We start from the raw sequence: 24,952 nt of genomic DNA, 5'->3' as shown, positions 1-24,952 counted from the left end.
TTGATTTTTGCTACATCTCGACTTTGGCAGTTTTTAAGCTGTACGGACCATAGTTCCCAGAATTCCCCAGCAAGCATTTCTCGTCATATCTTTTCTTCTATCCTTTCCCTGATATTTTTATTGTCTTTCAACTTTCAATTTGTATTGGACAAAATAGATAGATAGATAGATAGATAGATAGATAGATAGATAGATAGATAGATAGATAGATAGATAGAAAGATATGAAAGAAAGAAAGAAAGAAAGAAAGAAAGAAAGAAAGAAAGAAAGAAAAAGAATTCTCGGAGACGCAGCCCACACAGGTTATGTTAAAATACTGGCTGGCTTGCCTTAAATTCTAAGCATTTCACAGCTGGAGGCCAGGCTGTTGGCAAATTACAATTCCTTTATTCAATTTAAACTTCAACCGAGAACTCTTGCAATCTATGGAGTATTTTTTTTCTTTTTTTATATATTAAACACCAGGAAAATATGGACATATACTGTAAGTGGAAAACGGAAGAAGCGGAACGAAGAATCTGAGAGAAGAGGTTGCACTCGGAAGCAGAGGACAAGAACCCAGGGGAACCCTTAGCGTGAGGCACTTCCGAACTATGCATCCTCCTCCCCCGCCCTCTCTGCCATTACTTAAGCGACCACAAATGCCCGTCGTTAAGATGGCGAACCGGAAAAAGCGCCGCCGCTCTAGTCAGGTTCTTTTCTCTCTCCCCCCCCCGGGTGTTTGGCCATTCAGAAACGCGCGCCGCGCCCTTGGCGGCCGGCGCTGTCGTCACTTCCGGCACGCCGAGCCGGTGCGGCGAGGGAAAGTGGGCGGGGCGAAGGCACTTGGCGCAGCTGGCAGCAGCTGGGAGGTCGCGCGGCTGCGGCTGGCCTGGATTTGTGGGGAGGGGGCGTCTTCTCCCCGGCCCCAGCCCAGAATTGAGGCAGTGGGGCCAGAGGGACTCGGGGGCCCGAGAGAGCAGGGGAGGGTTGAGGGAACCAGGTATCTGGGGAGGCGACGAGGGTCCCAGGTGTCCTGGGGGGGGGAAGAGGGGGGGGGAAACAGCATTGAAAGCCTCTCAGGCCCAAGAATAAGGCTGGGGGGGGGGCAGAAGGGGCGGGGGCACAAAAGAGGCGGGACTCCAATGAGAATATTGGGTGGGGCTCCTAAGAAAGAGCCAGATTTTTATTTTTATTTATTTAATTTTGTATTTGTAATATACATAGATATAACATTATTTATATATATATATATGAAATGGGTATTAATAAGAAGGAACAATTGTACAGGGGCGGAAGGCACGCTGGTGCACTTATGCACGCCCCTTACTGACCTCTTAGGAATCGGGAGAGGTCAACAGTCTAAGGGTAAATTGTAAAACAATTTTAAAATTGTAAAACATATTGTAAAACAAAATTGTAACACAATTTTAAATTGTTTTAATTTTGGATTTGTATTGTTTCCGTTGTTGTGAGCCGCCCCAATTCTTCGGAGAGGGGCGGCATACAAATCTAATAAATAAAATAAGTTTTGGGGGTTAGGGGATGATACTGCAGACTCTGGTAGTGAGTTCCATGCATCAACTACTCGGTTACTAAAGTTGTATTTTCTACGGTCAAGTTTGTAGCGGTTTACTCTTGAGTTTGTACCTGTTGTGTGCTCTTGTGTTGTTGTGGTTGAAGCTGAAGTAGTCATTGACAGGACGTTGTAGCTGATGATTTTATGAGCTATGCTTAGGTCGTGTGGAAGACTATGTAGTTCTAAGCTTTCTAAGCCGAGGATTGGAAGTCTGATTGCATAGGACATTCTGTTGTAAGTGGAGGAGTGGAGGGCTTTTCTTGTAAAATATCTCTGGACGCTTTCTAATGTATTTATGTCCATTATGTGGTGTGGGTTCCAGACAGAGGAGCTGTGTTCAAGGATTGGTCTGGCTAATGTTTTCTATAGTTAGTAGTGGGATAGAACGGGAGAAGAAGCTACATAACATGTTTTTTTTTAAATGGTATTTGTTTTTTTCTTAATGTAAATAATTAATAAAGATTATTTTTAAAAGAATAAAAATAAAATTAGATTAACAACTCTTTAAGCCTTTTTGGAGATGTTACAGTGGACTTTGGCACTTAGGTCATTTGATATGAGCAGTCCAAGGACTTTTACAGAGAGAGGGTTGTCTGTAACGTCTTGTCTATTCAGCTTGTATTTGGTGTTCTGGTTCTTTTTGCCAATGTGTAGGGCAGAGCATTTGTTGGTTGAGATTTGGGGTTGCCAGATGTTTGACCATTCAGACACAAAGTCAAGGTCTCTTTGGAGTTGCAGAAGGCACGGTTGGATTTGGTGCGCAGAAGGTTTTCCCTTTGTTTGCTGTGATAGTTGGAGCATTCTGTCTTTATTTGGGGGCATATATTTTTATAGTGGTTTTTGAAGTTGGTTATTGCTTTTTTGTCAGAGGGATATTTTTGGGGGGATGGTAGCTTTCTTGATATGGGTGTTATGGGTAAATGGCAAGATAGAGATATTCCAAGGGTGGGAGAAGGGAGGATGGGGTGAGAGGGGGAGTTTGCTGGGCTGAAAGTGGGGCAGCAGGGAAATATAGATGGGGGGGGTCGAGGTAGGGTTCAAGGAGAATGGGAGAGGCTCCTAAGGTTCCCAGATATTGCAAAGGTGGAAGAGTATGTAGGATTGGGGGGGGGGGCTCCCAGACCTCTGGGGAGAGGGGACCCAGAAATTAAAATGGGGCAACAGGGAAATAAGGGTAGGGGGGCCCAAGGAGGCAGGGCTTTAACAAGAATATGGGGGGGGGCTCCTAAGGGATGATGGGGAGGGTCCCAGAGCTCTGAGGATTGAGGGAGGGATGCAGCGGTGTGAAGTTGGGGGCAGCAGGGAAATAGGGGTGGGGGCAGTCCGAGGGAGGCAAGGACCCAAGGAGAATGGGGGGAGGGGCTTTATAAGGGACCCAAACATTGGAAGGCTGTTGAGTAGGGAGGATTTGTCCAGGATTCTAGACTTGCAGGGTGAGAGATTCAGACCTTCTGAGGATTAGGGGGAAGGGTGGCAGAGAGAAAGGGGTGGCAGCTTAAAAAAGCACCCCAATTTCATGTCTCTTTCCCTTGCAGCTGCTGCAAAAACTCTGCACTGGACCCCTCCCCAAAAAAGGGTGGGGGCTGCTCCTTCTTCACGCCCCGCGAAGAGGTCCAGAGAGGACCATCCCTTGACTCTCAACGGCCTTCTCTCCCCCCTAGCCCACCCCCTGCCCAGCCAGCACCTCTCATGGAACAGGCAGGGGTCCTTTGATTTCGCCTCTGGAAGGGCCAGCCCCCCCAACGCCCCCTAAAGGATGTAACACGCCCTCCGTTCCGGGGGAGGGCAAGAAAGGGGGCTGCGGTGGTGGTGGTGGTGGTGGTGCAACGCCCCCTCCCTCCTCGTCCTTTCTCTCTCTGTGCAGTCTGGGGGGTGGGGCGATGATGGCTTCCTAGCGGGCGACGATGGAGAAGGCCGTGAGCAACCTGAGCTCCATCGTGCCGGCCTCGCGGCTCACGCCGGCCTTCCCGCCCGCCGTCAAGGTGGGCCTGACGACCCTGTACACGACTCTGTACGCCTTGCTTTTCTTCTCGGTTTACGCCCAGCTCTGGCTGGTGCTCTTGTACCGCCACAAGAAGTTCAGCTACCAGACCGTCTTCCTCTTCCTCTGCCTCTTCTGGGCCGCCCTGCGCACCACCCTTTTCTCCTTCTACTTCCGGAACACGCTCAAGGCCAACCGCCTGCACCCCTTCTTCTTCTGGCTGCTGTACTGCTGCCCGGTCTGCCTCCAGTTCTTCACCCTGACCCTCATGAATCTCTACTTTGCCCAGGTAAATGCAAACGTGGTTTCAGACGTGACACCCCCAGGGCGTTATGGGTAAATGGCAAGATTAGAGGCAGTGGCCCCTAGGCCTTCTGGGTAAAGGCTGAACTAACTTCATGGCAGCTGGGGATTTATAGGTTAAGAGGAAAGCAAGAGAGGCAAATACGGTGGTACCTCTACCTAAGAACGCCTCTACTTGTTCAAGATTTTTTCGCCTCTTCTTAAGAACCAGTGGTCGGGCAGTAGGAAAAGCAAGTAGGGTGCTTGGCTGCATAGCTAGAGGTATAACAAGCAGGAAGAGGGAGATTGTGATCCCCTTATATACAGCGCTGGTGAGACCACATTTGGAAAAATACTGGGTTCATTTCTGGAGACCTCACCTACAAAAAGATATTGACAAAATTGACCGGGTCCAAAGACGGGCTACAAGAATGGTGGAAGGTCTTAAGCATAAAACGTATCAGGAAAGACTTCATGGACTCCATCTGTAGAGTCTGGAGGACAGAAGGGAAAGGGGGGATATGATCGAAACATTTAAATATATTAAAGAGTTAAATAAGGTCCAGGAGGGAAGTGTTTTTAATAGGAAAGTGAACACAAGAACAAGGGGCCACAATCTGAAGTTAGTTGGGGGAAAGATCAAAAGCAACGTGAGGAAATATTATTTCACTGAAAGAGTAGTAGATCCTTGGAACAAACTTCCAGCAGACGTGGTTGGTAAATCCACAGTAACTGAATTTAAACATGCCTGGGATAAACATAGATCCATCGTAAGATAAAACACAGGAAATAGCATAAGGGCAGACTAGATGGACCATGAGGTCTTTTTCTGCCGTCAGTCTTCTATCTTTCTATGTTTCTATTTTCTACTTAAGAGCCCGAGCCAGGAAAAATTTCCCAGGAAATTTGAGAGCAGCACCAATGTCCGGCCAGTTTCCTGCCATTCCCCCTTTAATCCCGGCCATCTGGGCTGCCAGAGGAGCCTTTCGGTGGCGCTTAAGGAGGCTTTGGCAGTCCAGAGCGAACGAAGCATTTTCCTTTCTCTGGGCGCTTGGTGAGGGATTAACCTCTGCCAGAGCCCAGAGAAAAGAAACGCTCCCATTGCTCTGGGCAGCCAAGGAGTCACCACAGCAAAGGAAAGGCGCCGGCTATAAAGTGAGCAAGCGAGAGGAAAGGGAAGCCCTTCAGCATGGGAAGGAAGAGGAAGCAGCCGCCGCCAATGTAGGAGAGGCAGCCTTGCGCCGAGTGTAGGGGAAGCGCGTGCTCCTCCTCGCTGCCTCAGAGTCCCTCTTTTTTTGAGCCTTAAAGTTTCGGATTTTTTTATTCACCTCCCCTCCCCTTCTTCCTTCAGCAGCGACTGTCCTCCTCCTCTTCTTCCTCCTCCTCCCACTCAAATTCCGAGCTTTTATTTCTTTCCTAATGGGTTTGCACGCATTATTTGCTTTTACATTGATTCCTGTGGGAAAAATGGCTTCTTAAGTATCACCGTATTTGGACAGGGAGTCTCTACTCAGGCCCTTATCCCCTCGAGGTTCGACTGCTGCAATGCTCTCTACATGGGGCTGCCTTTGAAGAGTGTTCGGCCACATCTCCCCAACACTCCGCGGTTTGCATCTGGACTCAATTCAAAGTGTTGATTTATGACCTAATAAAGCCCTACATGGCATGGGACCAGATTACTTACGGGACCGCCTCCTGCCGCACAAATCCCAGCGTCCAGTTAGGTCCCACAGAGTCGGCCTTCTTTCTACAGGTCCCACCAACTAGACAATGTCATTTGGGGGGGGACCCAGGGGAAGGGCCTTCTCTGTGGGGGCCCCAGCCCTCTGGAATCAGCTCCCCCCTAGAGATTCATGTTGTCCCCACCCTTCCTGCCTTCCGTAAGAGTCTAAAGACTCACTTATGCCGCCAAGCTTGGGGTCATCAGATTCTACCCCCTGGCCAATGATTGTATGGTGGGCTTGTTTGAATGGACGTGTGTGTATGCTAATGGGCTTTTTTAGTTATTTAAATGTAATTCTTAATTTTAATTATAATTGATGTATACTGTATATGGTTTGGTGTATACTCGATGTATACGGTTTATGGAGGAGGAGGAGCAGGAAGAGAAATTGGCCTCTGACGCTCTCTAAACTTGGTTGTTTTCCTTGTCGGACATTTCGCAACCCAACTAAGTAATCTCATCAGTGTTAGAAGGGGGGGAAGAGGAGGAACGTGACCGTGGAGGTCCTTGGTGCTTCCTGAGCTTGGCTTGCTTTCTTGCAGGCGTTCCACGACCTAACTTCGGAGAGGCGCGGCATACAAATCTAATAAATAATAATAATAATAATAATAATAATAATAATAATAATTATTATTATTATTATTATTATTATTATTATTATTATTAACATCATCAGTGTTAACAACCAAGTTCAGAGAGCAGGAAGGACTGCCTGCAAAGAGGATAATCTCCGGGTCCCGTCGACCAAACAATGTCGTTTGGCGGGCCCCAGGGGAAGAGCCTTCTCTGTGGCGGCCCCGGCCCTCTGGAATCAACTCCCCCCAGAGATTAGAACGGCCCCCCACCCTCCTTGTCTTTCGCAAATTACTCAAGACCCACCTTTGTCGCCAGGCATGGGGGAGTTAGGATATTCCTTCCCCCTAGGCCATTACAAGTTATGTATGGTATGTTTGGTTTTTATAATAAGGGTTTTTAGTTGTTTTATTAAATTGGAATTTTACATGTTGTTTTTTATCACTGTTGTTAGCCGCCCCGAGTCTGCGGAGAGGGGCGGCATACAAATCCAATTAATAATAATAATAATAATAATAATAATAATAATAATAATAATAATAATAATAACAACAACAACAACAACTGGATTTACACTGATTAATCTTCCATGAATTACATCTTAGTTTTCAGAGGTCTTCAAACTTGGCAACTTTAAGACTTGTGGACCTCAATTCTCCCCAGAATTCTCCAGCCGGCTATGAGAATTCTGGGAGTTGAAGTCCACAAGTCTTAAAAGTTGCTAGGTTTGAGAAACCCTGTCTTAGTTCTCTCTGCTATAAGCATTATTTTGGCTTAATGCCTGGAACAAACTCCCAGCAGACGTGGTTGGTAAATCCACAGGAACTGAATATTAAACCTGCCTGGGATAAACATAGATCCATCCTAAGATAAAATACAGGAAATACCCTGTTTCCCTGAAAATAAGACGTACCCCGAAAGTAAGGCATGTCAGAGGTTTTGCAGAATTTGCTAATATAAGGCACCCCCCGAAAATAAGGCGTAGTCAAGTTTACATACGGTACAGTGGAAAAACATACGGTACCGTTCAAAGCTGTTCATAGCGGTACCGTAATAATGTGGCCTCCCCTGCTGGCCCCTTCCATCGCTTTGTACCATCCAGTAGACACAGTTTCACCGCCATTACAGTCTCCGCTACAGTGCGTAGACTGTAGCTCCTCTGGTGGCCGGAAGCTGCAATAGCGGGAGTATACTGTTGTACCATGTAAGTGCCGTCGTTTGTGTGTGTGGGTGCCATACTGACAGGTACCGTACCGTAATCAGTGTACCGTACGGTACACTTTCTTTGGGATTTTCAGCTTTTATGCCTGTGAATTTGTCTTATTTGAGAAATATAAGGCACCCCCCCAAAAATAAGACGTAGCACAACGTTTGGAGCAAAAATTAATATACAGTGTCTTATTTTCGGGGAAACGCGGTAGTATATAAGGGCAGACTAGATGGACCATCTTTTTCTGCCGTCAATCTTCTATGTTTCTAAAGAGATCTTAAATATCTATTTTGACTTGTTTTCTCCCCCCCCCCCCAACTCCAAACTTGTGTTTTTCAACCTTGGGGAGTTTAAAGTGTGTGGACTTCAACTCTCAGAATTCCCCACCTGGAATATGGTTCTTTCTGTAGATAAGTTTTCTTTCGTTGAGCGCGTTCAGTTCATTGAGGGATTAAAAAAAAAGCCCAGTATTTATAAGCACCGTGTTGATAATTCACAGCAAAGGTCTACAAACTTGTATTTATGCCACAAATGTAACGGATGATTAAAAATTAACAGGATTTACCTTCCTTTCCGATCCACGATGTAAATTTTTAAGGCCACGGGTTGTGTCAATATTTTGCATGGTTGGCAGAAAACCACAGGAAGCCTTATCAGTAAATTAAGATAGCAGAATATAGCGAGTGGTTTAAAAATGGGGTTGCAAAGTCCATCCCGTTGGCACCCCTGCAGAAATTGGCATGTTGCTTTAAATCTGCAAGAATTGAGTTGCCTAATTAAGCAGCAATTCCAGTATTTTTTGATACGTCCGGTGTATATCTCCGAGATCGCCTTCTGCCGCACGAATCCCAGCGACCAGAGTGGGCCTTCTCCGGGTCCTGTCAACTAAACAATGTCGGTTGGCGGGCCCCAGGGGAAGAGCCTTCTCTGTGGCGGCCCCAACTCTGGAACCAGCTCCCCCCAGAGATTAGAACTGCCCCTACCCTCCTTGCCTTTCGTAAACTCCTTAAAACCCACCTTTGTCGTCAGGCATGGGGGAACTGAAACATCTCCCCTGGGCCTATACAATTTACGTATGGTATGCTTGTATGTATGTCTGCTTAATAATGGGGTTTTTAAAAATATTTTAAATTGTAAATTATTAGATTTGTCATGAACTGTTTTTATTGTGTTGTGAGCCGCCCCGAGTCTACGGAAAGGGGCGGCATACAAATCTAATTAATAATAATAATAATAATAATAATAATAATAATAATAATAATAATAATAATAATATATAATAATAATATCTTGAAATACTAAGCGTGTTAACAAGAGGAGGTCTCCCAAACCAGATAAGGAGAGGGACAAAGTGCAAAATTACTCCGATTTAGCGGAATTGCTGTTTGTAGTTCCCGACTTTTGTAAATCTAAGAATAGCATCGATGTATTTCTCGGCTGTACATTATACAGTCTCTGAGGAGCCAAGCTCAAGGTCATTTGGCTCTTTTCCTCCCCTCATTTGAGACAGGAAGCTAAGATTTCTCTCTCACACACACACACCAAGCCTTTATAAAATCTGATGCCTTCTCTTGCCCCAGTTCCCATCATCCCCAGCCGGGAGATGGGTTTGGGTGATAGGGGATGTAAACATTTGGAAGCTTGAGAGAAACCTGTTACTCTGGCCCTGGGAGTGCTTCTGATATAATAGCAATAGCACTTAAGACTTATATGCCTCTTCACAGTGTTTTACAGCCCTCTCCAAGTGGTTTATAAAGTTAGCCTTTTGCCTCTCAACAATCTGGGTCCTCATTTTACTGACCTTGGAAAGACGGAAGGCTGAGTCAACCTGGTCAGGATTGAACTTCTAGCAGTGAACAGTGAGTTATAGTTATAGTTTATAGTTTATTAGATTTGTATGCCGCCCCTCTCTGAAGACTCGGGGCTTTTCTAAATATGCCCATGTCACACCAACACTCCGCAGTCTGCATTGGTTGCCGATCAGTTCTGGTCACAATTCAAAGTGTTGGTTATGACCTATAAAGCCCTTCATGGCATCGGACCAGAATATCTCCAGGACCGTCTTCTGCCGCACGAATCCCAGCGACCAGTTAGGTCCCACAGAGTTGGCCTTCTCCGGGTCCCGTCGACTAAACAATGTTGTTTGGCGGGCCCCAGGGGAAGAGCCTTCTCTGTGGCGGCCCCGACCCTCTGGAACCAACTCCCCCCAGATATCAGAGTTGCCCCCACCCTCCTTGCCTTTCGCAAGCTCCTCAAAACCCACCTCTGTCGTCAGGCATGGGGGAATTGAGACATTCCCTTCCCCCTAGGCTTATAAAATTTATGCATGGTATATCTGTATGTATGATTGGTTTTTCTTAAATTGGGGTTTTTTAAATTACTTTTAATATTAGATTTGCTTATATTGTCTTTTTTACTGTTGTTAGCCGCCCCGAGTCTGTGGAGAGGGGCGGCATACAAATCTAATAAATAACTAAATAAATAAATAAATAAATAATAGTGATACAATACATTACAAATCTAATAGTAGAAGTTAAATCAATTTAAAAACATTACTACATAGTAAAATCCCTAACTATACAATCATACACATTTAACCTAATCCATCATACAATAAAGCCTGCAATTCTGCATTCTAACCACAGGAGGGAAGGAAGGAAAGAAGGAAGGATGGAAGGAAGGAACGAAGGAAGGAAGGAAAGAAGGAAGGATGGAAAGATGGAAGGAAGGAAGGAAAGAAGGAAGGATGGAAGGAAGGAAGGAAGGAAGAGCAATAGCACTTAGACTTATACAGTATACTACTTCACAGTACTTTACAGCCCTCTCTAAGCAATTTACAGACTCAGCTTATTGTCTCAAAAATCTGGGTCCTCATTTTACTGACCTTTGAAGGATGGAAGGCTAAGTCAACCTTGAGCAGGTCATAATTGAACTGCTGGCAGTGTGCAGAATTAGCCTGAAATGGCAGCTGGCTGGCTGGCGGGATGGATGGATGGATGGAAGGAAGGAAGGAATGAAGGACTAGTAATATCACTTGGACTTATATACCGCTTCACAATGCTTTGCAGCCCTCCCTATGCTGTTTACAGAGTCAGCCTCTTGCCCCCAACAATCTGGGTCCCCATTTTACCGACCTGTGATGGACGGAAGGCTGAACCAACCCTTAAGCCTGGTGAGATTCAAACTGCCAAATTGCAGGCAGCCAGAAGTCAGCAGAAGTTGCCTGCAGTACTGCACTCTAACCTATTCAAAACAATATTTTACTGTATCCCACTTTTGCAAATGAAGGCACCACCTGTCCCCATCAAAACAGAATTGAAGTGGGCCGTTGAAAACCCTCTTGACACACACACACACACATCCCAAAATAAAACGGTCAATTTTATTCTCCTTTTCAGGTGGTTTTTAAAGCTAAGGCGAAATATCGTCCCGAACTGATCAAAGGCCTGTGAGTATCCGTATTTCTCCAGCGTCTGCGTGGGGTTTCTTGTGCAAAAAAAATAAATAAAAATTCAGTCCTTGACTTACGACCATTCGTTCAGTGGCCAGTCATAACGGCGCTGGAAAAAAAGCAACCTACGACCGTTTTTTCACACACAACCATTGCAGCATCCCCCTGTCAACTCGTAAAGCATCCCTGGCCTACTCTCAAGTTGCTATAGGCAGGAGTGGGGAAAGCTAACAGAGCAACCAGGAGTACATTCCACGCATACTTTCCTCAAGGCCGCAGCCTAGGCTACCAGAACCAGTCGGGCAGGCGTGGTCTCTACAGGCCGCAAGAGTGCTTTGTTGGAGAATGTGATTTATGACACACCCTGGGAGGAGTGGGGAAACAGAGTCACAGCTGGGAACGTACATTGCGTGGGGCAGATCTGACTCCATTTGGGTATGTGCCGACACGTTGCTCCTAATAAACAGCCGGATTTCTTTTGAAACTTGGCTCGGGGCTCGTGAATTAATCGGGGCATCCGTCGGAACTCTGACAACTCCCGTGGATCAAAATTTGGACGCTTGGTAACTGGTTGCTGTGCCCCGGGGATCAGGCGATTCCCTTTGGCAAGCTGAGTAGACGGGGAGCCCAGATTCGCTTAAGGGTCATTCTTTGTCAAGTGGACCAGATGTCCACTTGACTGATTTTTGCAGCCATATTTGAAAAGAAACCACCACAAAAACAACACATGATAGGGGGGAAAACTTGCTCTTTCTAGTGAAATAAAAACGAAGATGATCTAAGGTGAGAAAAAAAGAGCTCTGTTTTCTCACCTTCAATCACCTTGATGTTCATTTCATTAGAAAGACCACGTTTTTTTCTATCATGTATGTTGTTTTTGTGGTGGTTTCTTTTCAAACAAGGCTTCAATTTCACCTGGTCCACTTGACAAAGAATGACCCTTGACCAACCAGGTTACTAATTTACCCACTGCAGGGACTCACTCAACAAATGCGGCGAGAAAGTTCGTGAAGCGGGACGCAACTCGCTTGGCAGCTGTCTCGCTTAGCGGCATGAAATTTGGGGCTCAGCTGTGGTCGTAAGTCAAGGACTGCCTATAATGTAAAAGTTTTGGCCATGGGGCAGAGCTGGGCGGGCCCAGCAGCCCCGGATCCGAGGGGCTTTGTTGGTCCGGAAGAAATAAGTTTTGGGGTCTTCTCAAGAGCCGGGTTGTTTTTCCCCAGGTTGCTGGTGCGAGGGGTGTGCTTTGGGGCCAGCGCCCTCTTCCTGGCGGTGAACGTGGCGTGCGCCGTGCTGGTGCGGGCACGCCAGGCTGAGCCCTGGGCGGTGGTCCTCGCCCGAGTTCTCATCAGCGACTCGCTCTTCGTGCTGGGAGCCGTCTCGCTCGCCCTCTGCCTCTTCCTGGTGGCCCGCGGCTCCCCCTCCACACGCATCTACCTGGAAGCCAAGGTGGGCCCTCCTCCGGTCCCTGCGCTTGTCGCAGGGGGTTCCGTTATTTCCCTTCCGGTTCATCCCATTTCGCTCTTCGTTCCAGTCTTATTTTATTCATGTGTTAATTCGATTTCTATGCCGCCCTTCCACTCTGGGACTTAGGGCGGCTTACAACACATTAGAAGTCTACCTAAAATGTTCTGTTCCTATTCCTGTTCTATTCCGTTCCATTCCAATTTCTTATTCTATTCCACTCTACTTTCTATTTTTTATTTTCTATTTTCTATTTTATTTTGTATTCCATTCCACTCTATTCCTATTTCTTTTCCTATTCTATTCTAATTCTATTTTACTCTACTCTATTTTCTATTTTATTTTATTTTTTATTTTCTATTCCATTCTATTCCTATTTCTTATTCTACTCTACTCTACATACTCTATTTTCTATTTTATTTTATTTCATTTTCTATTTCATTTTCTATTCCATTCCATTCCAATTTCTTATTCTATTCTATTCTATTCTACTCTACTCTATTTTATTTTATTTTTTATTTTCTATTCCATTCCACTCTATTTCTTATTCCACTCTATTCTATTCTAGTCTATTTTCTATTTTATTTCCTATTCTATTCCATTCTATTCTATTCTACTCTACTCTACATACTCTATTTTCTATTTTATTTCATTTTCTGTTTTATTTTCTATTCCATTGCATTCCTATTTCCTATTCTATTCTTCCTACATGCTTTATTTTCTATTTTATTTCATTTCATTTCATTTTTTAATTTCTATTCCATTCCATTCCAATTTCTTATTCTATTCTATTTTATTCTATTCTACTCTATTCTATTTTTTATTTTCTATTTTATTTTTTAATTTCTATTCCATTCCATTTTCTTATTCTATTCTATTTTATTCTATTCTACTCTATTCTATTTTTTATTTTCTATTTTATTTTTTATTTTCTATTCCATTCCACTCTATTCCTATTTCTTTTCCTATTATTCTAATTCTATTTTACTCTACTCTATTTTCTATTTTATTTTATTTTTTATTTTCTATTCCATTCCATTCTATTCCTATTTCTTATTCTACTCTACTCTACATACTCTATTTTCTATTTTTATTTTATTTCATTTTCTATTTCATTTTCTATTCCATTCCATTCCAATTTCTTATTCTATTCTACTCTACTCTACTCTACTTTCTATTTTATTTTATTTTTTATTCAATTCCACTCTATTTCTTATTCCACTCTATTCTAGTCTAGTCTATTTTCTATTTTATTTCCTATTCTATTCCATTCTATTCTATTCTACTCTACTCTACATACTCTATTCTCTATTTTATTTCATTTTCTGTTTTATTTTCCATTCCATTGCATTCCTATTTTCTTTTCTATTCTTTCTACATGCTCTATTTTCTATTTTATTTCATTTCATTTCATTTTTTAATTTCTATTCCATTCCATTTTCTTATTCTATTCTATTTTATTCTATTCTACTCTATTCTATTTTTTATTTTCTATTTTATTTTTATTTTCTATTCCATTCCACTCTATTCCTATTTCTTTTCCTATTATTCTAATTCTATTTTACTCTACTCTATTTTCTATTTTATTTTATTTTTTATTTTCTATTCCATTCCATTCTATTCCTATTTCTTATTCTACTCTACTCTACATACTCTATTTTCTATTTTTATTTTATTTCATTTTCTATTTCATTTTCTATTCCATTCCATTCCAATTTCTTATTCTATTCTACTCTACTCTATTTTCTATTTTATTTTATTTTCTATTCCATTCCACTCTATTTCTTATTCCACTCTATTCTAGTCTAGTCTATTTTCTATTTTATTTCCTATTCTATTCCATTCTATTGTATTCTACTCTACTCTACATACTCTATTCTCTATTTTATTTCATTTTCTGTTTTATTTTCCATTCCATTGCATTCCTATTTTCTTTTCTATTCTTTCTACATGCTCTATTTTCTATTTTATTTCATTTCATTTCATTTTTTAATTTCTATTCCATTCCATTTTCTTATTCTATTCTATTTTATTCTATTCTACTCTATTCTATTTTTTATTTTCTATTTTATTTTTTATTTTCTATTCCATTCCACTCTATTCCTATTTCTTTTCCTATTATTCTAATTCTATTTTACTCTACTCTATTTTCTATTTTATTTTCTCTTTTATTTTCTATTCCATTCCATTCCATTCCTATTTTCTATTATATTCTGTGCTTTCTACATGCTCTATTTTCTATTTTATTTTATTTCATTTAATTTTTTATTTTCTATTCCATTCCAATTTCTTATTCTATTCTACTCTACTCTATTTTCTATTTTATTTTATTTTTTATTTTCTATTCCATTCCACTCTATTCCTATTTCTTATTCCATTCCAGTCTATTCTATTCTATTCTATTTTATTTTTTATTTTCTATTCCATTCCATTCTATTCCTATTTCCTGTTCTATTCTATTCTACTCTATTCTAATGTATGGGGTCCTTGGTGCTCTCGGGGCTTGGCTGTTTTCTTGCAGACGTTTTATGACTTAACTAAGTAACACCATCAGTTATAAAAAATCTGCAAAAAAACCCCCCCACCCAATTCAGAGCACCAAGGAACCCCTCATAACCCGATTTGCACCAAAGACTGACCACCCACAAATGGCAATTTGGTTCTGTCTGCTGTGTGTATGTTTTGGCTTAAAAAGATCTTAAGTATCTATTTAAGTGGGGGGGGGGATTGTGGGGTCCTTGGGGGGGCTCTCTGAATTTTATTTTCTTGCAGACCTTTCATAACCCACCTCGGTTATATCATCAGTGCTGGAAGAGTGTGGGGTTTGCTCTTGATGCACGGCCAGTGTTGGTGGCATCTTCCATCCAGCGGTCTCGCGATCTGTCAACGGACATGCAGTGTTTTACCCCCTTTAAAGTTGTTTCTATTTTCGTTTTCTTTTTTTTATTTTACAAGACAAAAGAAAAAAACATATATAAAAACATATATATACAACATTTGGGAAATGAAAGTTTCCCCACTTTTTTTGGGGGGGGGATATTTGATCAGAGAATTACACTTCTTTTACATAATATTAATGTTTGAATTCTTTTATTTGACGTGCTGCTTTGCATACATTTTTATTTATTTATTTCTTTTAGCCAATCATAAAATTTTGCCCATGTTTTAGAGTAATCTGATTCTTCTTTTCCCTCTAATCTTTTGGATAGCCTGTCCATCTCCACACAGTCTAGTATTTTTTTTAATTATTATGTTTTCTTCCGGTATTTTATCTGTTTTCCACTGTTGGGCATATACTATTCTGGCAGCTGTTAGTATATGTATAACTAGGTATCTTACTTCTTTTTCTATTTTTTTTATTAAAAATACCCAATAAATATAATTCTGGTTTTTTTTTTCAATTTCTTCATTTGCTATTTCTTTTAACCAATTTGTTATTTTATTCCAAAACTTTTTTTGCCTGTGTACATGTCCACCATTGGTGGTAGAACGTGCCTCTTTCTTTTTTACACTTCCAACATATTGGAGAGGTTTTGGGGAACATTTTTGCTAGTCTTTCTGGCGATAGGTGCCACTTGTAGAACATTTTTAATTGGTTTTCCTTGAACGCGGTCGATCTTGTCACCTGCCAATTGTTAATCCATAATTTTTCCCATTTTTCTAGTTCAATTGTGTAGCCAAAATTCATTCCCCTATTTTCATTTTCATGCACAGTACAATTATATTTCTCTAGCTTTTTAAATTATTCCCGGTTTCCGTTTCACCTTTCCAAGGCTGCTTGAAGACCATGACAAAAACGTATCGCAGGGCCCCAACCAGGCCTTTTGTTTTAATCTGCAAATAACCCATCTGTAGACTAAATTGTGTCTTTCCCGAAACAGGGCACCACGCTGTGCCAGACGGCAGCTATGGGGGGAACCATCGTCCTTCTCTACGCCAGCCGTGCTTGCTACAATCTGGCTGCCTTGGCCCTCTCGTCCCGCACCCGTCTCGACTCCTTCGATTACGACTGGTACAACGTCTCCGACCAGGTGAATCCTCGGGGGGGGGGGGGAAAGAAATCCCCAGCCTCTTGGACTACAATTCCTATCCTCCCCTTCCCTGAACAAGGAAGCCTGGGACAGTTTCCCCCAGGATCCAAAAAGAGGAATACAGTCATCCCTTGACTTTCGCGGGTCCGACATTCGCGAAAAGTCTATACCACAGTTTTTTTTAAAAAAAAAATTAATTAAAAAATACTTCGTGGGGTTTTTTTTCTACACCACGGTTTTTCCCGCCCGATACATCATCGCCAAAACTTTCGTCTGCCATTACGTTAATAATTATCAGGATCACTAAGTATTATTTTTATTATTATTAGACGTGGTAGATAAATCCACAGTAACTGAATTGAAACATGCCTGGGATAAACCTAGATCCATCCTAAGATAAAATACAGGAAATAGTATAAGGGTAGACTAGATGGACCATGGGGTCTTTTTCTGCCGTCAGACTTCTATGTTTCTATTATTATTTATTAGATTTGTATGCCGCCCCTCTCTGGAGACTCGGAGCGGCTTACAACAACTACATAGTACAAATCTAATGGTTAAAAAAGGACAGTTTAAAACCCTTATTATAAAAACACAGTCATACATCCCAAACAAACCATACATAAAATGAAACGGCCCGGGGGAATCAATTCCCCCATGCCTGATGGCAGAGATGGGTTTTTAGGAGTTTGCAAAAGGCAAGGAGGGTGGGGACAGTTCTGATCTCCGGAGGGAGTTGGTTCTAGAGGATCGGGGCCACCACAGAGAAGGCTCTTCCCCTGGGCCCTGCCAGACGACATTGTTTCGTCGACGGGAGCCGGAGAAGGCCAACTCTGTGGGACCTAATCGGTCACTGGGATCCGTATCTTCTTCAATGGTGAGTACCAGTGATTAATAATCTAAAGGTTATTAAGGGAATGGAAAATTGTAATTTAGGGGTTTAAAGTGTCAGGGGATGTCCTGCGATACTGTTCATATACAAAAATAGTGTAATTACTTCCGCATCTCTACTTTGCGGAAATTTGACTTTTGCGGACGGTCTTGGAACGCATCCCCCGCGAAAGTCAAGGGAACACTGTACTCAAAACGTCCAAGTGCATAACTGTCTGATGGCATAGCTGGATGGATGGATGACACACTTGTCATTTATGCACCATCCTTGAGTGGTGATCACTAGGGGAGCCTGCCCATCATGGTCCTAAATCGGAACACCCACATAACCGACCTGATTTTTATGATATTTTGCCTGTGGGACGCTGCCAACAGGTGTAGATGTGGCCCAAAGTAACCCTCAGTGAGGTCCTGTCATAACTTTGAATACCGTATTTTTGGAATATAAGGCGCACCTTTTCCCCTCCTAAAAGAGGCTGAAAATTTGGGTGTATCCTTTTTGAAGCTTTCCTCCCCCCCTTCCCCCCCCCGGCATTAATGAGGTGCTAACCATCTTCCCAGCTTGCAATCTTTTTCATTGCTCCTCCCTCTGAAGAATGTTTTTTCCAGCCCTAAATCTTTGCAGGATTGTTTTCATTGCTCCTCCCTCCGAAGAATGTTTTTTCCAGCCCTAAATCTTTGCAGGATTGTTTTCATTGCTCCTCCCTCCGAAGAATGTTTTTTCCAGCCCTAAATCTTTGCAGGATTGTTTTCATTGCTCGTCCCTCCGAAGAATGTTTTTTCCAGCCCTAAATCTTTGCAGGATTGTTTTCATTGCTCCTCCCTCCGAAGAATGTTTTTTCCAGCCCTAAATCTTTGCAGGATTGTTTTCATTGCTCCTCCCTCCGAAGAATGTTTTTTCCAGCCCTAAATCTTTGCAGGATTGTTTTCATTGCTCGTCCCTCCGAAGAATGTTTTTTCCAGCCCTAAATCTTTGCAGGATTGTTTTCATTGCTCGTCCCTCCGAAGAATGTTTTTTCCAGCCCTAAATCTTTGCAGGATTGTTTTCATTGCTCGTCCCTCCGAAGAATGTTTTTTCCAGCCCTAAATCTTTGCAGGATTGTTTTCATTGCTCCTCCCTCCGAAGAATGTTTTTTCCAGCCCTAAATCTTTGCAGGATTGTTTTCATTGCTCCTCCCTCCGAAGAATGTTTTTTCCAGCCCTAAATCTTTGCAGGATTGTTTTCATTGCTCCTCCCTCCGAAGAATGTTTTTTCCAGCCCTAAATCTTTGCAGGATTGTTTTCATTGCTCGTCCCTCCGAAGAATGTTTTTTCCAGCCCTAAATCTTTGCAGGATGTTTTTCATTGCTACTTCCTCTGAATAAGGGTTTTTTTCAGCCCTCAACAGGGGATAAAATAATGGGCTGAAGCTGACCAGACTAAGGATGCTAGCCAGATGAATACCGGGTAGGCAGATTCCCGCACACACACTATTTTCCTCCCCCAAAACTAGGTATGTCTTATATTCCACAATATTTCCACAATCTGTGTTGATTTAGTCTTCGGAGAGGGGCGGCATACATATCTAATAATTAAATTCCAGTGCATCTTATTCTCCAAAAAATAGGTTATTTGCTAAGTGACCAGTCATAAATTGAGGTCTTCCTGTAAAGATTTGGGAGTAAAGGTGTGTCTTTTAATACCTGGTCTCTTTCCCCCATTTCCAGGCTGACCTAATAACCGATCTTGGGGATCAAGGTTATATTGTCTTTGGACTCATCCTCTTTGTCTGGGAGTTACTGCCCACCACGCTGCTGGTGGGTTTTTTCCGGGTGCATCGGCCGGCTCAGGATATGGTGAGTGTTGTTGTATACTCCTGTTCAGTTTGGAGATTTTGCAGATTCTGATTCGGAAAGTGTTTATGAATTAGTGGCAGGGCCTGAGGAAGAAAGGAGGAGACCAACCACAGGACGTTATTATGAGTTCAGACTCAAGTGAAGGAGAGACAGATAATAGATGGGTAAGTCCTCATTTCAGACGCTTGCAGAGGCGAAGAGAGCAAGTGTCAGGGAAGAAATATTAAGGAGAGGAACGGGTTAATTAATTAAATAATTAATTCATCACGCCCCGGTGTCAGCAGAAGAGAAGGGTGGAATTCTCAATCTGCTATTGAGAAATATGGAGGTGTCTTCCAGCGGCTCCGAAAGTGAGCTTTACTTTATGTGCTTTTAATTGCAGTTTTTATTACAATGCCTAGCCATAAATCTTAGAATGACTTGTGGAATGCTTTGATGATTTTGATGTTGCCTTGGGTACCAAAGACTGAGATAAGAGAGCGTTGCGTGCCGAGATGACACGGTGTGGAACATAGAAACATAGAAGACTGACGGCAGAAAAAGACCTCATGGTCCATCTAGTCTGCCCTTATACTATTTTCTGTATTTTATCTTAGGATGGATCTATGTTTATCCCAGGCATGTTTAAATTCAGTGACTGTGGATTTATCAACCACGTCTGCTGGAAGTTTGTTCCAAGGATCTACTTCTCTTTCAGTGAAATAATATTTTCTCACGTTGCTTTTGATCTTTCCCCCAACTAACTTCAGATTGTGTCCCCTTGTCCTTGTGTTCACTTTCCTATTAAAAACACTTCCCTCCTGAACCTTATTTAACCCTTTAATATATTTAAATATTTCGATCATGTCCCCCCTTTCCCTTCCATCCTCCAGACTATACAGATGGAGTTCATGAAGTCTTTCCTGATATGTTTTATGCTTAAGACCTTCCACCGTTCTTGTAGCCTGTCTTTGGACCTGTTCAATTTTGTCAATATCTTTTTGTAGGAGGGAAGAAAAATAAAGATGACTATTTTGTTTTACAAATCTTTGCATTTAGCAAGCCTTTATTCCAATTAACAGTGGCCTTAGCCAGAGATCAGAACAGTGAGTGGGGGTGTTCGGAGGGGGATCAGATTCTGGATTTTAATGATAGTACCATATTTATTTGTCTATTTATTAAATCTATTGGTTATTGTGAGCGGTGCCGTGGCCTAGAGGTGGCGCTCTCGCCTCACAATCAGGAGGGCGTGAAAAGGGGCGGTGGTTTACTCAGCAGTTTATGATTTTAAAATAATTCTTTTTTTTAAATTGGATTTTTAAAATTTAAATTAGATTTTAAAAAAAAAACTTAATCAGGTTTATTTTAATCCAATGCTTTTGGAATAAAAATCTATCTGAATATAGTTTTCCGTTTAAGACAACATTCATAATTTAGTTTATTCGACATGATGTGGAGCTTAGTTATATAGCATGAAGTCTGTATATTTTGAAGTATTGGGACTGTCAGTGAGTCCACAGTGGATCGTAGGAGGAGCTGCTGCAGGAGAGATGAGAGTTGCTCTTTAAAAATTATGATTTAAATCGAGCCTTTTTTAATTAGTGATTTAAATCAGGATTCAAATAGTTAGAGAACCGTCTTTCAGCTGTGGCGAGGGGGGCGTTTGCCCAGGTTCGCCTGGTGCACCAGTTGCGGCCCTATCTGGACCGGGACTCACTGCTCACAGTCGCTCATGTTCTCATCACCTCGAGGCTCGACTACTGTAACGCTCTCTACATGGGGCTACCTTTGAAAAGTGTTTGGAAACTTCAGATCGTACAGAATGCAGCTGCGAGAGCAATCATGGGCTTCCCTAAATATGCCCATGTCACACCAACACTCCGCAGTCTGCATTGGTTGCCGATCAGTTTCCGGTCACAATTCAAAGTGTTGGTTATGACCTATAAAGCCCTTCATGGCATCGGACCAGAATATCTCAGACACCGCCTTCTCCCGCACGAATCCCAGCGACCAGTTACGTCCCACAGAGTGGGCCTTCTCCGGGTCCCGTCAACTAAACAATGTTGGTTGGCGGGGCCCAGGGGAAGAGCCTTCTCTGTGGTGGCCCCGGCCCTCTGGAACCAACCCCCCCCCCTGAGATTAGAATAGCCCCCACCCTCCTTGCCTTTCGTAAGCTCCTCAAAACCCACCTCTGTCGTCAGGAACGGGGGAACTAAGACAATCTTTCCCCCTAGGCTTCTACAATTTATGCATGGTTTTATAACAAGGGTTTTTAGCTGTTTTAGTATTGGATTTTTTCCATTCTGTTTTGTCACTGTTGTTAGCCGCCCCGCGTCCACGGAGAGGGGCGGCATACAAATCAAATCAGATAGATAGATAGATAGATAGATAGATAGATAGATAGATAGATAGATAGATAGATAGATAGATAGATAAAGATTCAAATCGTGATTTAAATCAGGATTCAAGTCGTGATTTAAATCAGGATTTTATTTAAATAAAATCCACCCTGTTACTTAGGGACTAGGAACTTAGATCTGCTGAAAGCGATTGCCATGCAAGTAAAACAAGCCGTCCGAAGAAGCAAAACAACCAACGGGCAAGGGAAGGGAAGCTTTTAAACCGTCTTTTCCATTCCAACAGAGCGCCAGTCGTGTCTTCAACCGGCAGCTTGGTGTCTCCCGATCTTATTTCTTCGACTATCCTGGGCAGCGCGAAAACGAAGGATTGACTAGCAGGTTAGAGCTGCTTTTTTCTTTCATCCTTAAAATAACCTTCCTGGTAACACAGACACTGCAGGAGAGAGGGGGAGAGGAAGAGAAAGAGAAGGAAAAAGAGAGAAGGAGGGAGAGAGAGAGGGAGGGAAGGGAAGGAAGGAAGGAAAAAGAAAAGAGAAAGAAAGAAAGGAGAGAAGGGGAGATAAAAGGAAAAAGAGAAGGAGAGAGAGAGGGAGAGAGGGGAAGAGAGAGATAGGGGAGGAAGGAAGGAAGGAAGAAGAGAAGATAAATAAATAAATAAAAAGAGAAGAGAGAAAGAAAGAAAGGGAGATAAAAGGAAAAAGAGAAGGAGAGAGAGATATGGGAGAGTGAAGGAGGGGAAGGGATAGAAAAGAAGGAAGGAAGGAGGGAAAGAAAGAAAGGAAAAAGAGAAAGAAAGGAGAGAAAGGGAGAGAGAAGGAAAAAGAGAGAAGGAGAGAGAAAGGGAGATGGAGGGGGACGGAGGATGGGAAAGAGGAAGGGAGGGAAGAAGAGAAAGAGGAAAAAGACGAGAGGAGAGATTGAAAGAAGGAGAAAAAGGGAGAGAGGAAGAGAAAGAAAAGGCGAGAGAGGGTTAGGGAGAAAAAGAAAGAAGGAAAAAAGAGAGGAGACAGAAAGAGAAAGAAGGAGGGAGAGAGAGAAGAATAGAGAGAAAAAGAGAGACACCCACCCACCATGAAAGAGAAGTGAGGGTGGAGAAGGAAAACTGCATGCAGATCCTAATCCCTCATTCCTCCCTTCGTTCCTTCTCTCTCTTTTTCTACAGCCTGACCGGACGAACCAACAGCGGGAGCTACTACGGCTCCATCAACCGAAGCAGCGGGGAGCACGACTGGTTCGGGGGCCACCCGCCCACCGCCCCACTTCTGTTCTCGCAGGCGGCCGTCTCCGGCGGCCACCATCATCACAGCCTTTACTCCACCCCGCAGAACTGAAACACGGAGGTCGGGCGGCCTCCTCCCGCCCCCCCCCCCCCCTTCCACACTCGATGCTGTTGAAAGTCTCCTGCGTGTATAAATGAGTGCCGGTGGGGGGGGTGGCATGGAGAGAGGGGGAGACGACCAGCATGCAAACAGGGTAATAGATCCACACAATCCCCCCCTCCCCTTAATGTCCCTCCCCACTTCCCTAAATTTTAGCCCTAAAAACCTCGGCTTCATCCTTTAATTCTGGAGCTGCTTGGTGACTCTTTTTTTTTTTTGGCTAGAACCTCAATTCCTCCCTTCTTCCCACCCCCCCTTCAATATTTAACCCCATAGTCTATTGAGAACACTAGCACTTTAAACGACATGGGGAGGGTGGGGGGGGTGGGTGGGCTGCGCATTTTATCTTCGATGTTGTTGAAAACAAGATTCTGTGAAATGGGTCAAGGGGCACTCTCTTTCTCCCTCTCCCCTCCCTCTACCTCCTCCCCTACCCCCCCCCAGAAAAGCCGGTAGCTACCGTATAATTCGGAATAAGCTTCTGTGTTCTTCCGCTAGACACTTTCGCCGTTATTGGTGCTATATTATCGCTTGCCCCTTCCAATAAATGGATTTTGTGTTAGCGACAGAATGCCTGGCCCTTTCTTCCCCGACCCATATATGTCTGTCTGTCTGTCTGTCTATCAATCAAAGCCAAAGGCCACTCACGCATCATCACGAACTCTCCAGAACCGCAAAGCCTACAAACATAAAACTTGGCACGTATGTTCTCCTCGGCTTCTAGATGCTCGCTAAGAAAGGGTTTTTCGAAATGACCATATAGCACCGTCAGTTCATTAGTTGTTTTATTATTATTTATTAGATTTGTATGCCGCCCCTCTCCAGAGACTCGGGGCGGCTCACAACAACAAAAGACAGTTTATTTATTATTATTATTATTTATTATTAATTAGATTTGTATGCCGCCCCTCTCCGCAGACTCGGGGCGGCTAACAGCAGTAAAAAAAGACAAATATAACAAATCTAATATAAAAAGTAATTTTAAAAACCCCAATTTAAGAGACCAATCATACAAACAGACATACCATGCGTAAATTTTATAAGCCTAGGGGGAAGGGAATGTCTCAATTCCCCCATACCTGACGACAGAGGTGGGTTTTAAGGAGCTTACGAAAGGCAAGGAGGGTGGGGGCGACCCTGATATCCGGGGGGAGTTGGTTCCAGAGGGTCGGGGCCGCCACAGAGAAGGCTCTTCCCCTGGGTCCCACCAAACGAGATTGTTTAGTTGACGGGACCCGGAGAAGGCCAACTCTGTGGGACCTAACCGGTCGCTGGGATTCGTGCGGCAGAAGACAGTCCCGGAGATATTCTGTACAGTACAAATCTAATGACTAAAAGCAGTTTAAAACCCATTAATATAAAAAAACAATCATACATATTTCTTATATTATTATTAACATGCTCATATTATTATTAACATGCTCTGAGGCTAAGGAGTTAAGACGTTCTACTCCCCCTCCCCACTTGAAAAGAACTCTGTTCCAACTGACAGTGGACATAGCCAGCACGTGGCGACCAAAACAATGCAGTATTCCAAGTAGGCCTTATAACACTTCACGTAATCTTGATTCTATCCCTCTGTTGATGCAGCCTAGAACTATGTTGGCTTTTTTGGCAGCTGCTGCACAACAGCTGGCTCATATTTAAATGGTTGCCCACTAGGGATTCCAAGGTCCCTCTCACAGTCACTACCGTTGAGCAAATCACTATTGTTCTTTCAGACTTAGGATTCGAAGGGCAAACCTTACAGGGTTGTTTACAGATAGGTAATTCCCAATTTTGTATTGTTATAGTGATAGAAACATAGAAGTCTGACGGCAGAAAAAGACCTCATGGTCCATCTAGTCTGCCCTTATACTATTTCCTATATTTTATCTTACAATGGATATATGTTTATCCCAGGCATGTTTAAATTCAGTTACTGTGGATTTACCAACCACGTCTGCTGGAAGTTTGTTCCAAGGATCTACTGCTCTTTCAGTGAAATAATATTTCCTCACGTTGCTTTTGATCTTTCCCCCAACTAACTTCAGATTGTGTCCCCTTGTTCTTGTGTTCACTTTCCTATTAAAAACACTTCCCTCCTGAACCTTATTTAACCCTTTAACATATTTAAATGTTTCGATCATGTCCCCCCTTTTCCTTCTGTCCTCCAGACTAGACAGATTGAGTTCATGAGAGATGTCAATGACATACGGAGCTAATCAATCAATCAATCGAAGATGGGAAGCAATT

At 43.0% G+C, this 24,952-nt stretch overlaps 1 protein-coding gene across 4 annotated transcripts; it reads left to right on the top strand.

The window, feature by feature from the left end:
* Window positions 1-780: 780 nt before the first annotated feature.
* GPR137 (G protein-coupled receptor 137) lies at window positions 781-23,288 on the top strand. Of its 4 annotated transcripts, none has more exons than XM_070766190.1 (8): window positions 781-851; window positions 3,094-3,828; window positions 10,726-10,775; window positions 12,002-12,227; window positions 16,124-16,273; window positions 18,871-18,999; window positions 21,622-21,716; window positions 22,501-23,288. In XM_070766190.1, the coding sequence occupies exons 2-8, from the start codon at window positions 3,463-3,465 to the stop codon at window positions 22,667-22,669; spliced, it is 1,185 nt and encodes a 394-aa protein (XP_070622291.1). In that variant the 5' UTR covers window positions 781-851; window positions 3,094-3,462; the 3' UTR covers window positions 22,670-23,288. The 4 variants fall into 4 exon arrangements, with proteins under 4 accessions (XP_070622291.1, XP_070622289.1, XP_070622290.1 ...); XM_070766188.1 differs by having other exon boundaries at window positions 808-982; XM_070766189.1 differs by lacking the exon at window positions 781-851 and adding an exon at window positions 1,361-2,314.
* Window positions 23,289-24,952: the final 1,664 nt, after the last annotated feature.

This window comes from Erythrolamprus reginae, chromosome 13 (assembly GCF_031021105.1).
Source record: "Erythrolamprus reginae isolate rEryReg1 chromosome 13, rEryReg1.hap1, whole genome shotgun sequence".
NCBI lineage: Eukaryota > Metazoa > Chordata > Lepidosauria > Squamata > Dipsadidae > Erythrolamprus > Erythrolamprus reginae.
The sequence above is the reverse complement of the archived record's forward strand: the minus strand, read 5'-3'. Positions and strand labels throughout refer to the sequence as shown.

Coding starts and splice junctions, on each gene's coding strand:
- GPR137 (XM_070766190.1), top strand. CDS start 3,463: ATGGAGAAGGCCGTGAGCAACCTGAGCTCCATCGTGCCGGCCTCGCGG. Junction 10,776..12,001: donor CCCGAACTGATCAAAGGCCT/GTGAGTATCCGT, acceptor GTTTTTCCCCAG/GTTGCTGGTGCGAGGGGTGT. Junction 19,000..21,621: donor ATCGGCCGGCTCAGGATATG/GTGAGTGTTGTT, acceptor CCATTCCAACAG/AGCGCCAGTCGTGTCTTCAA.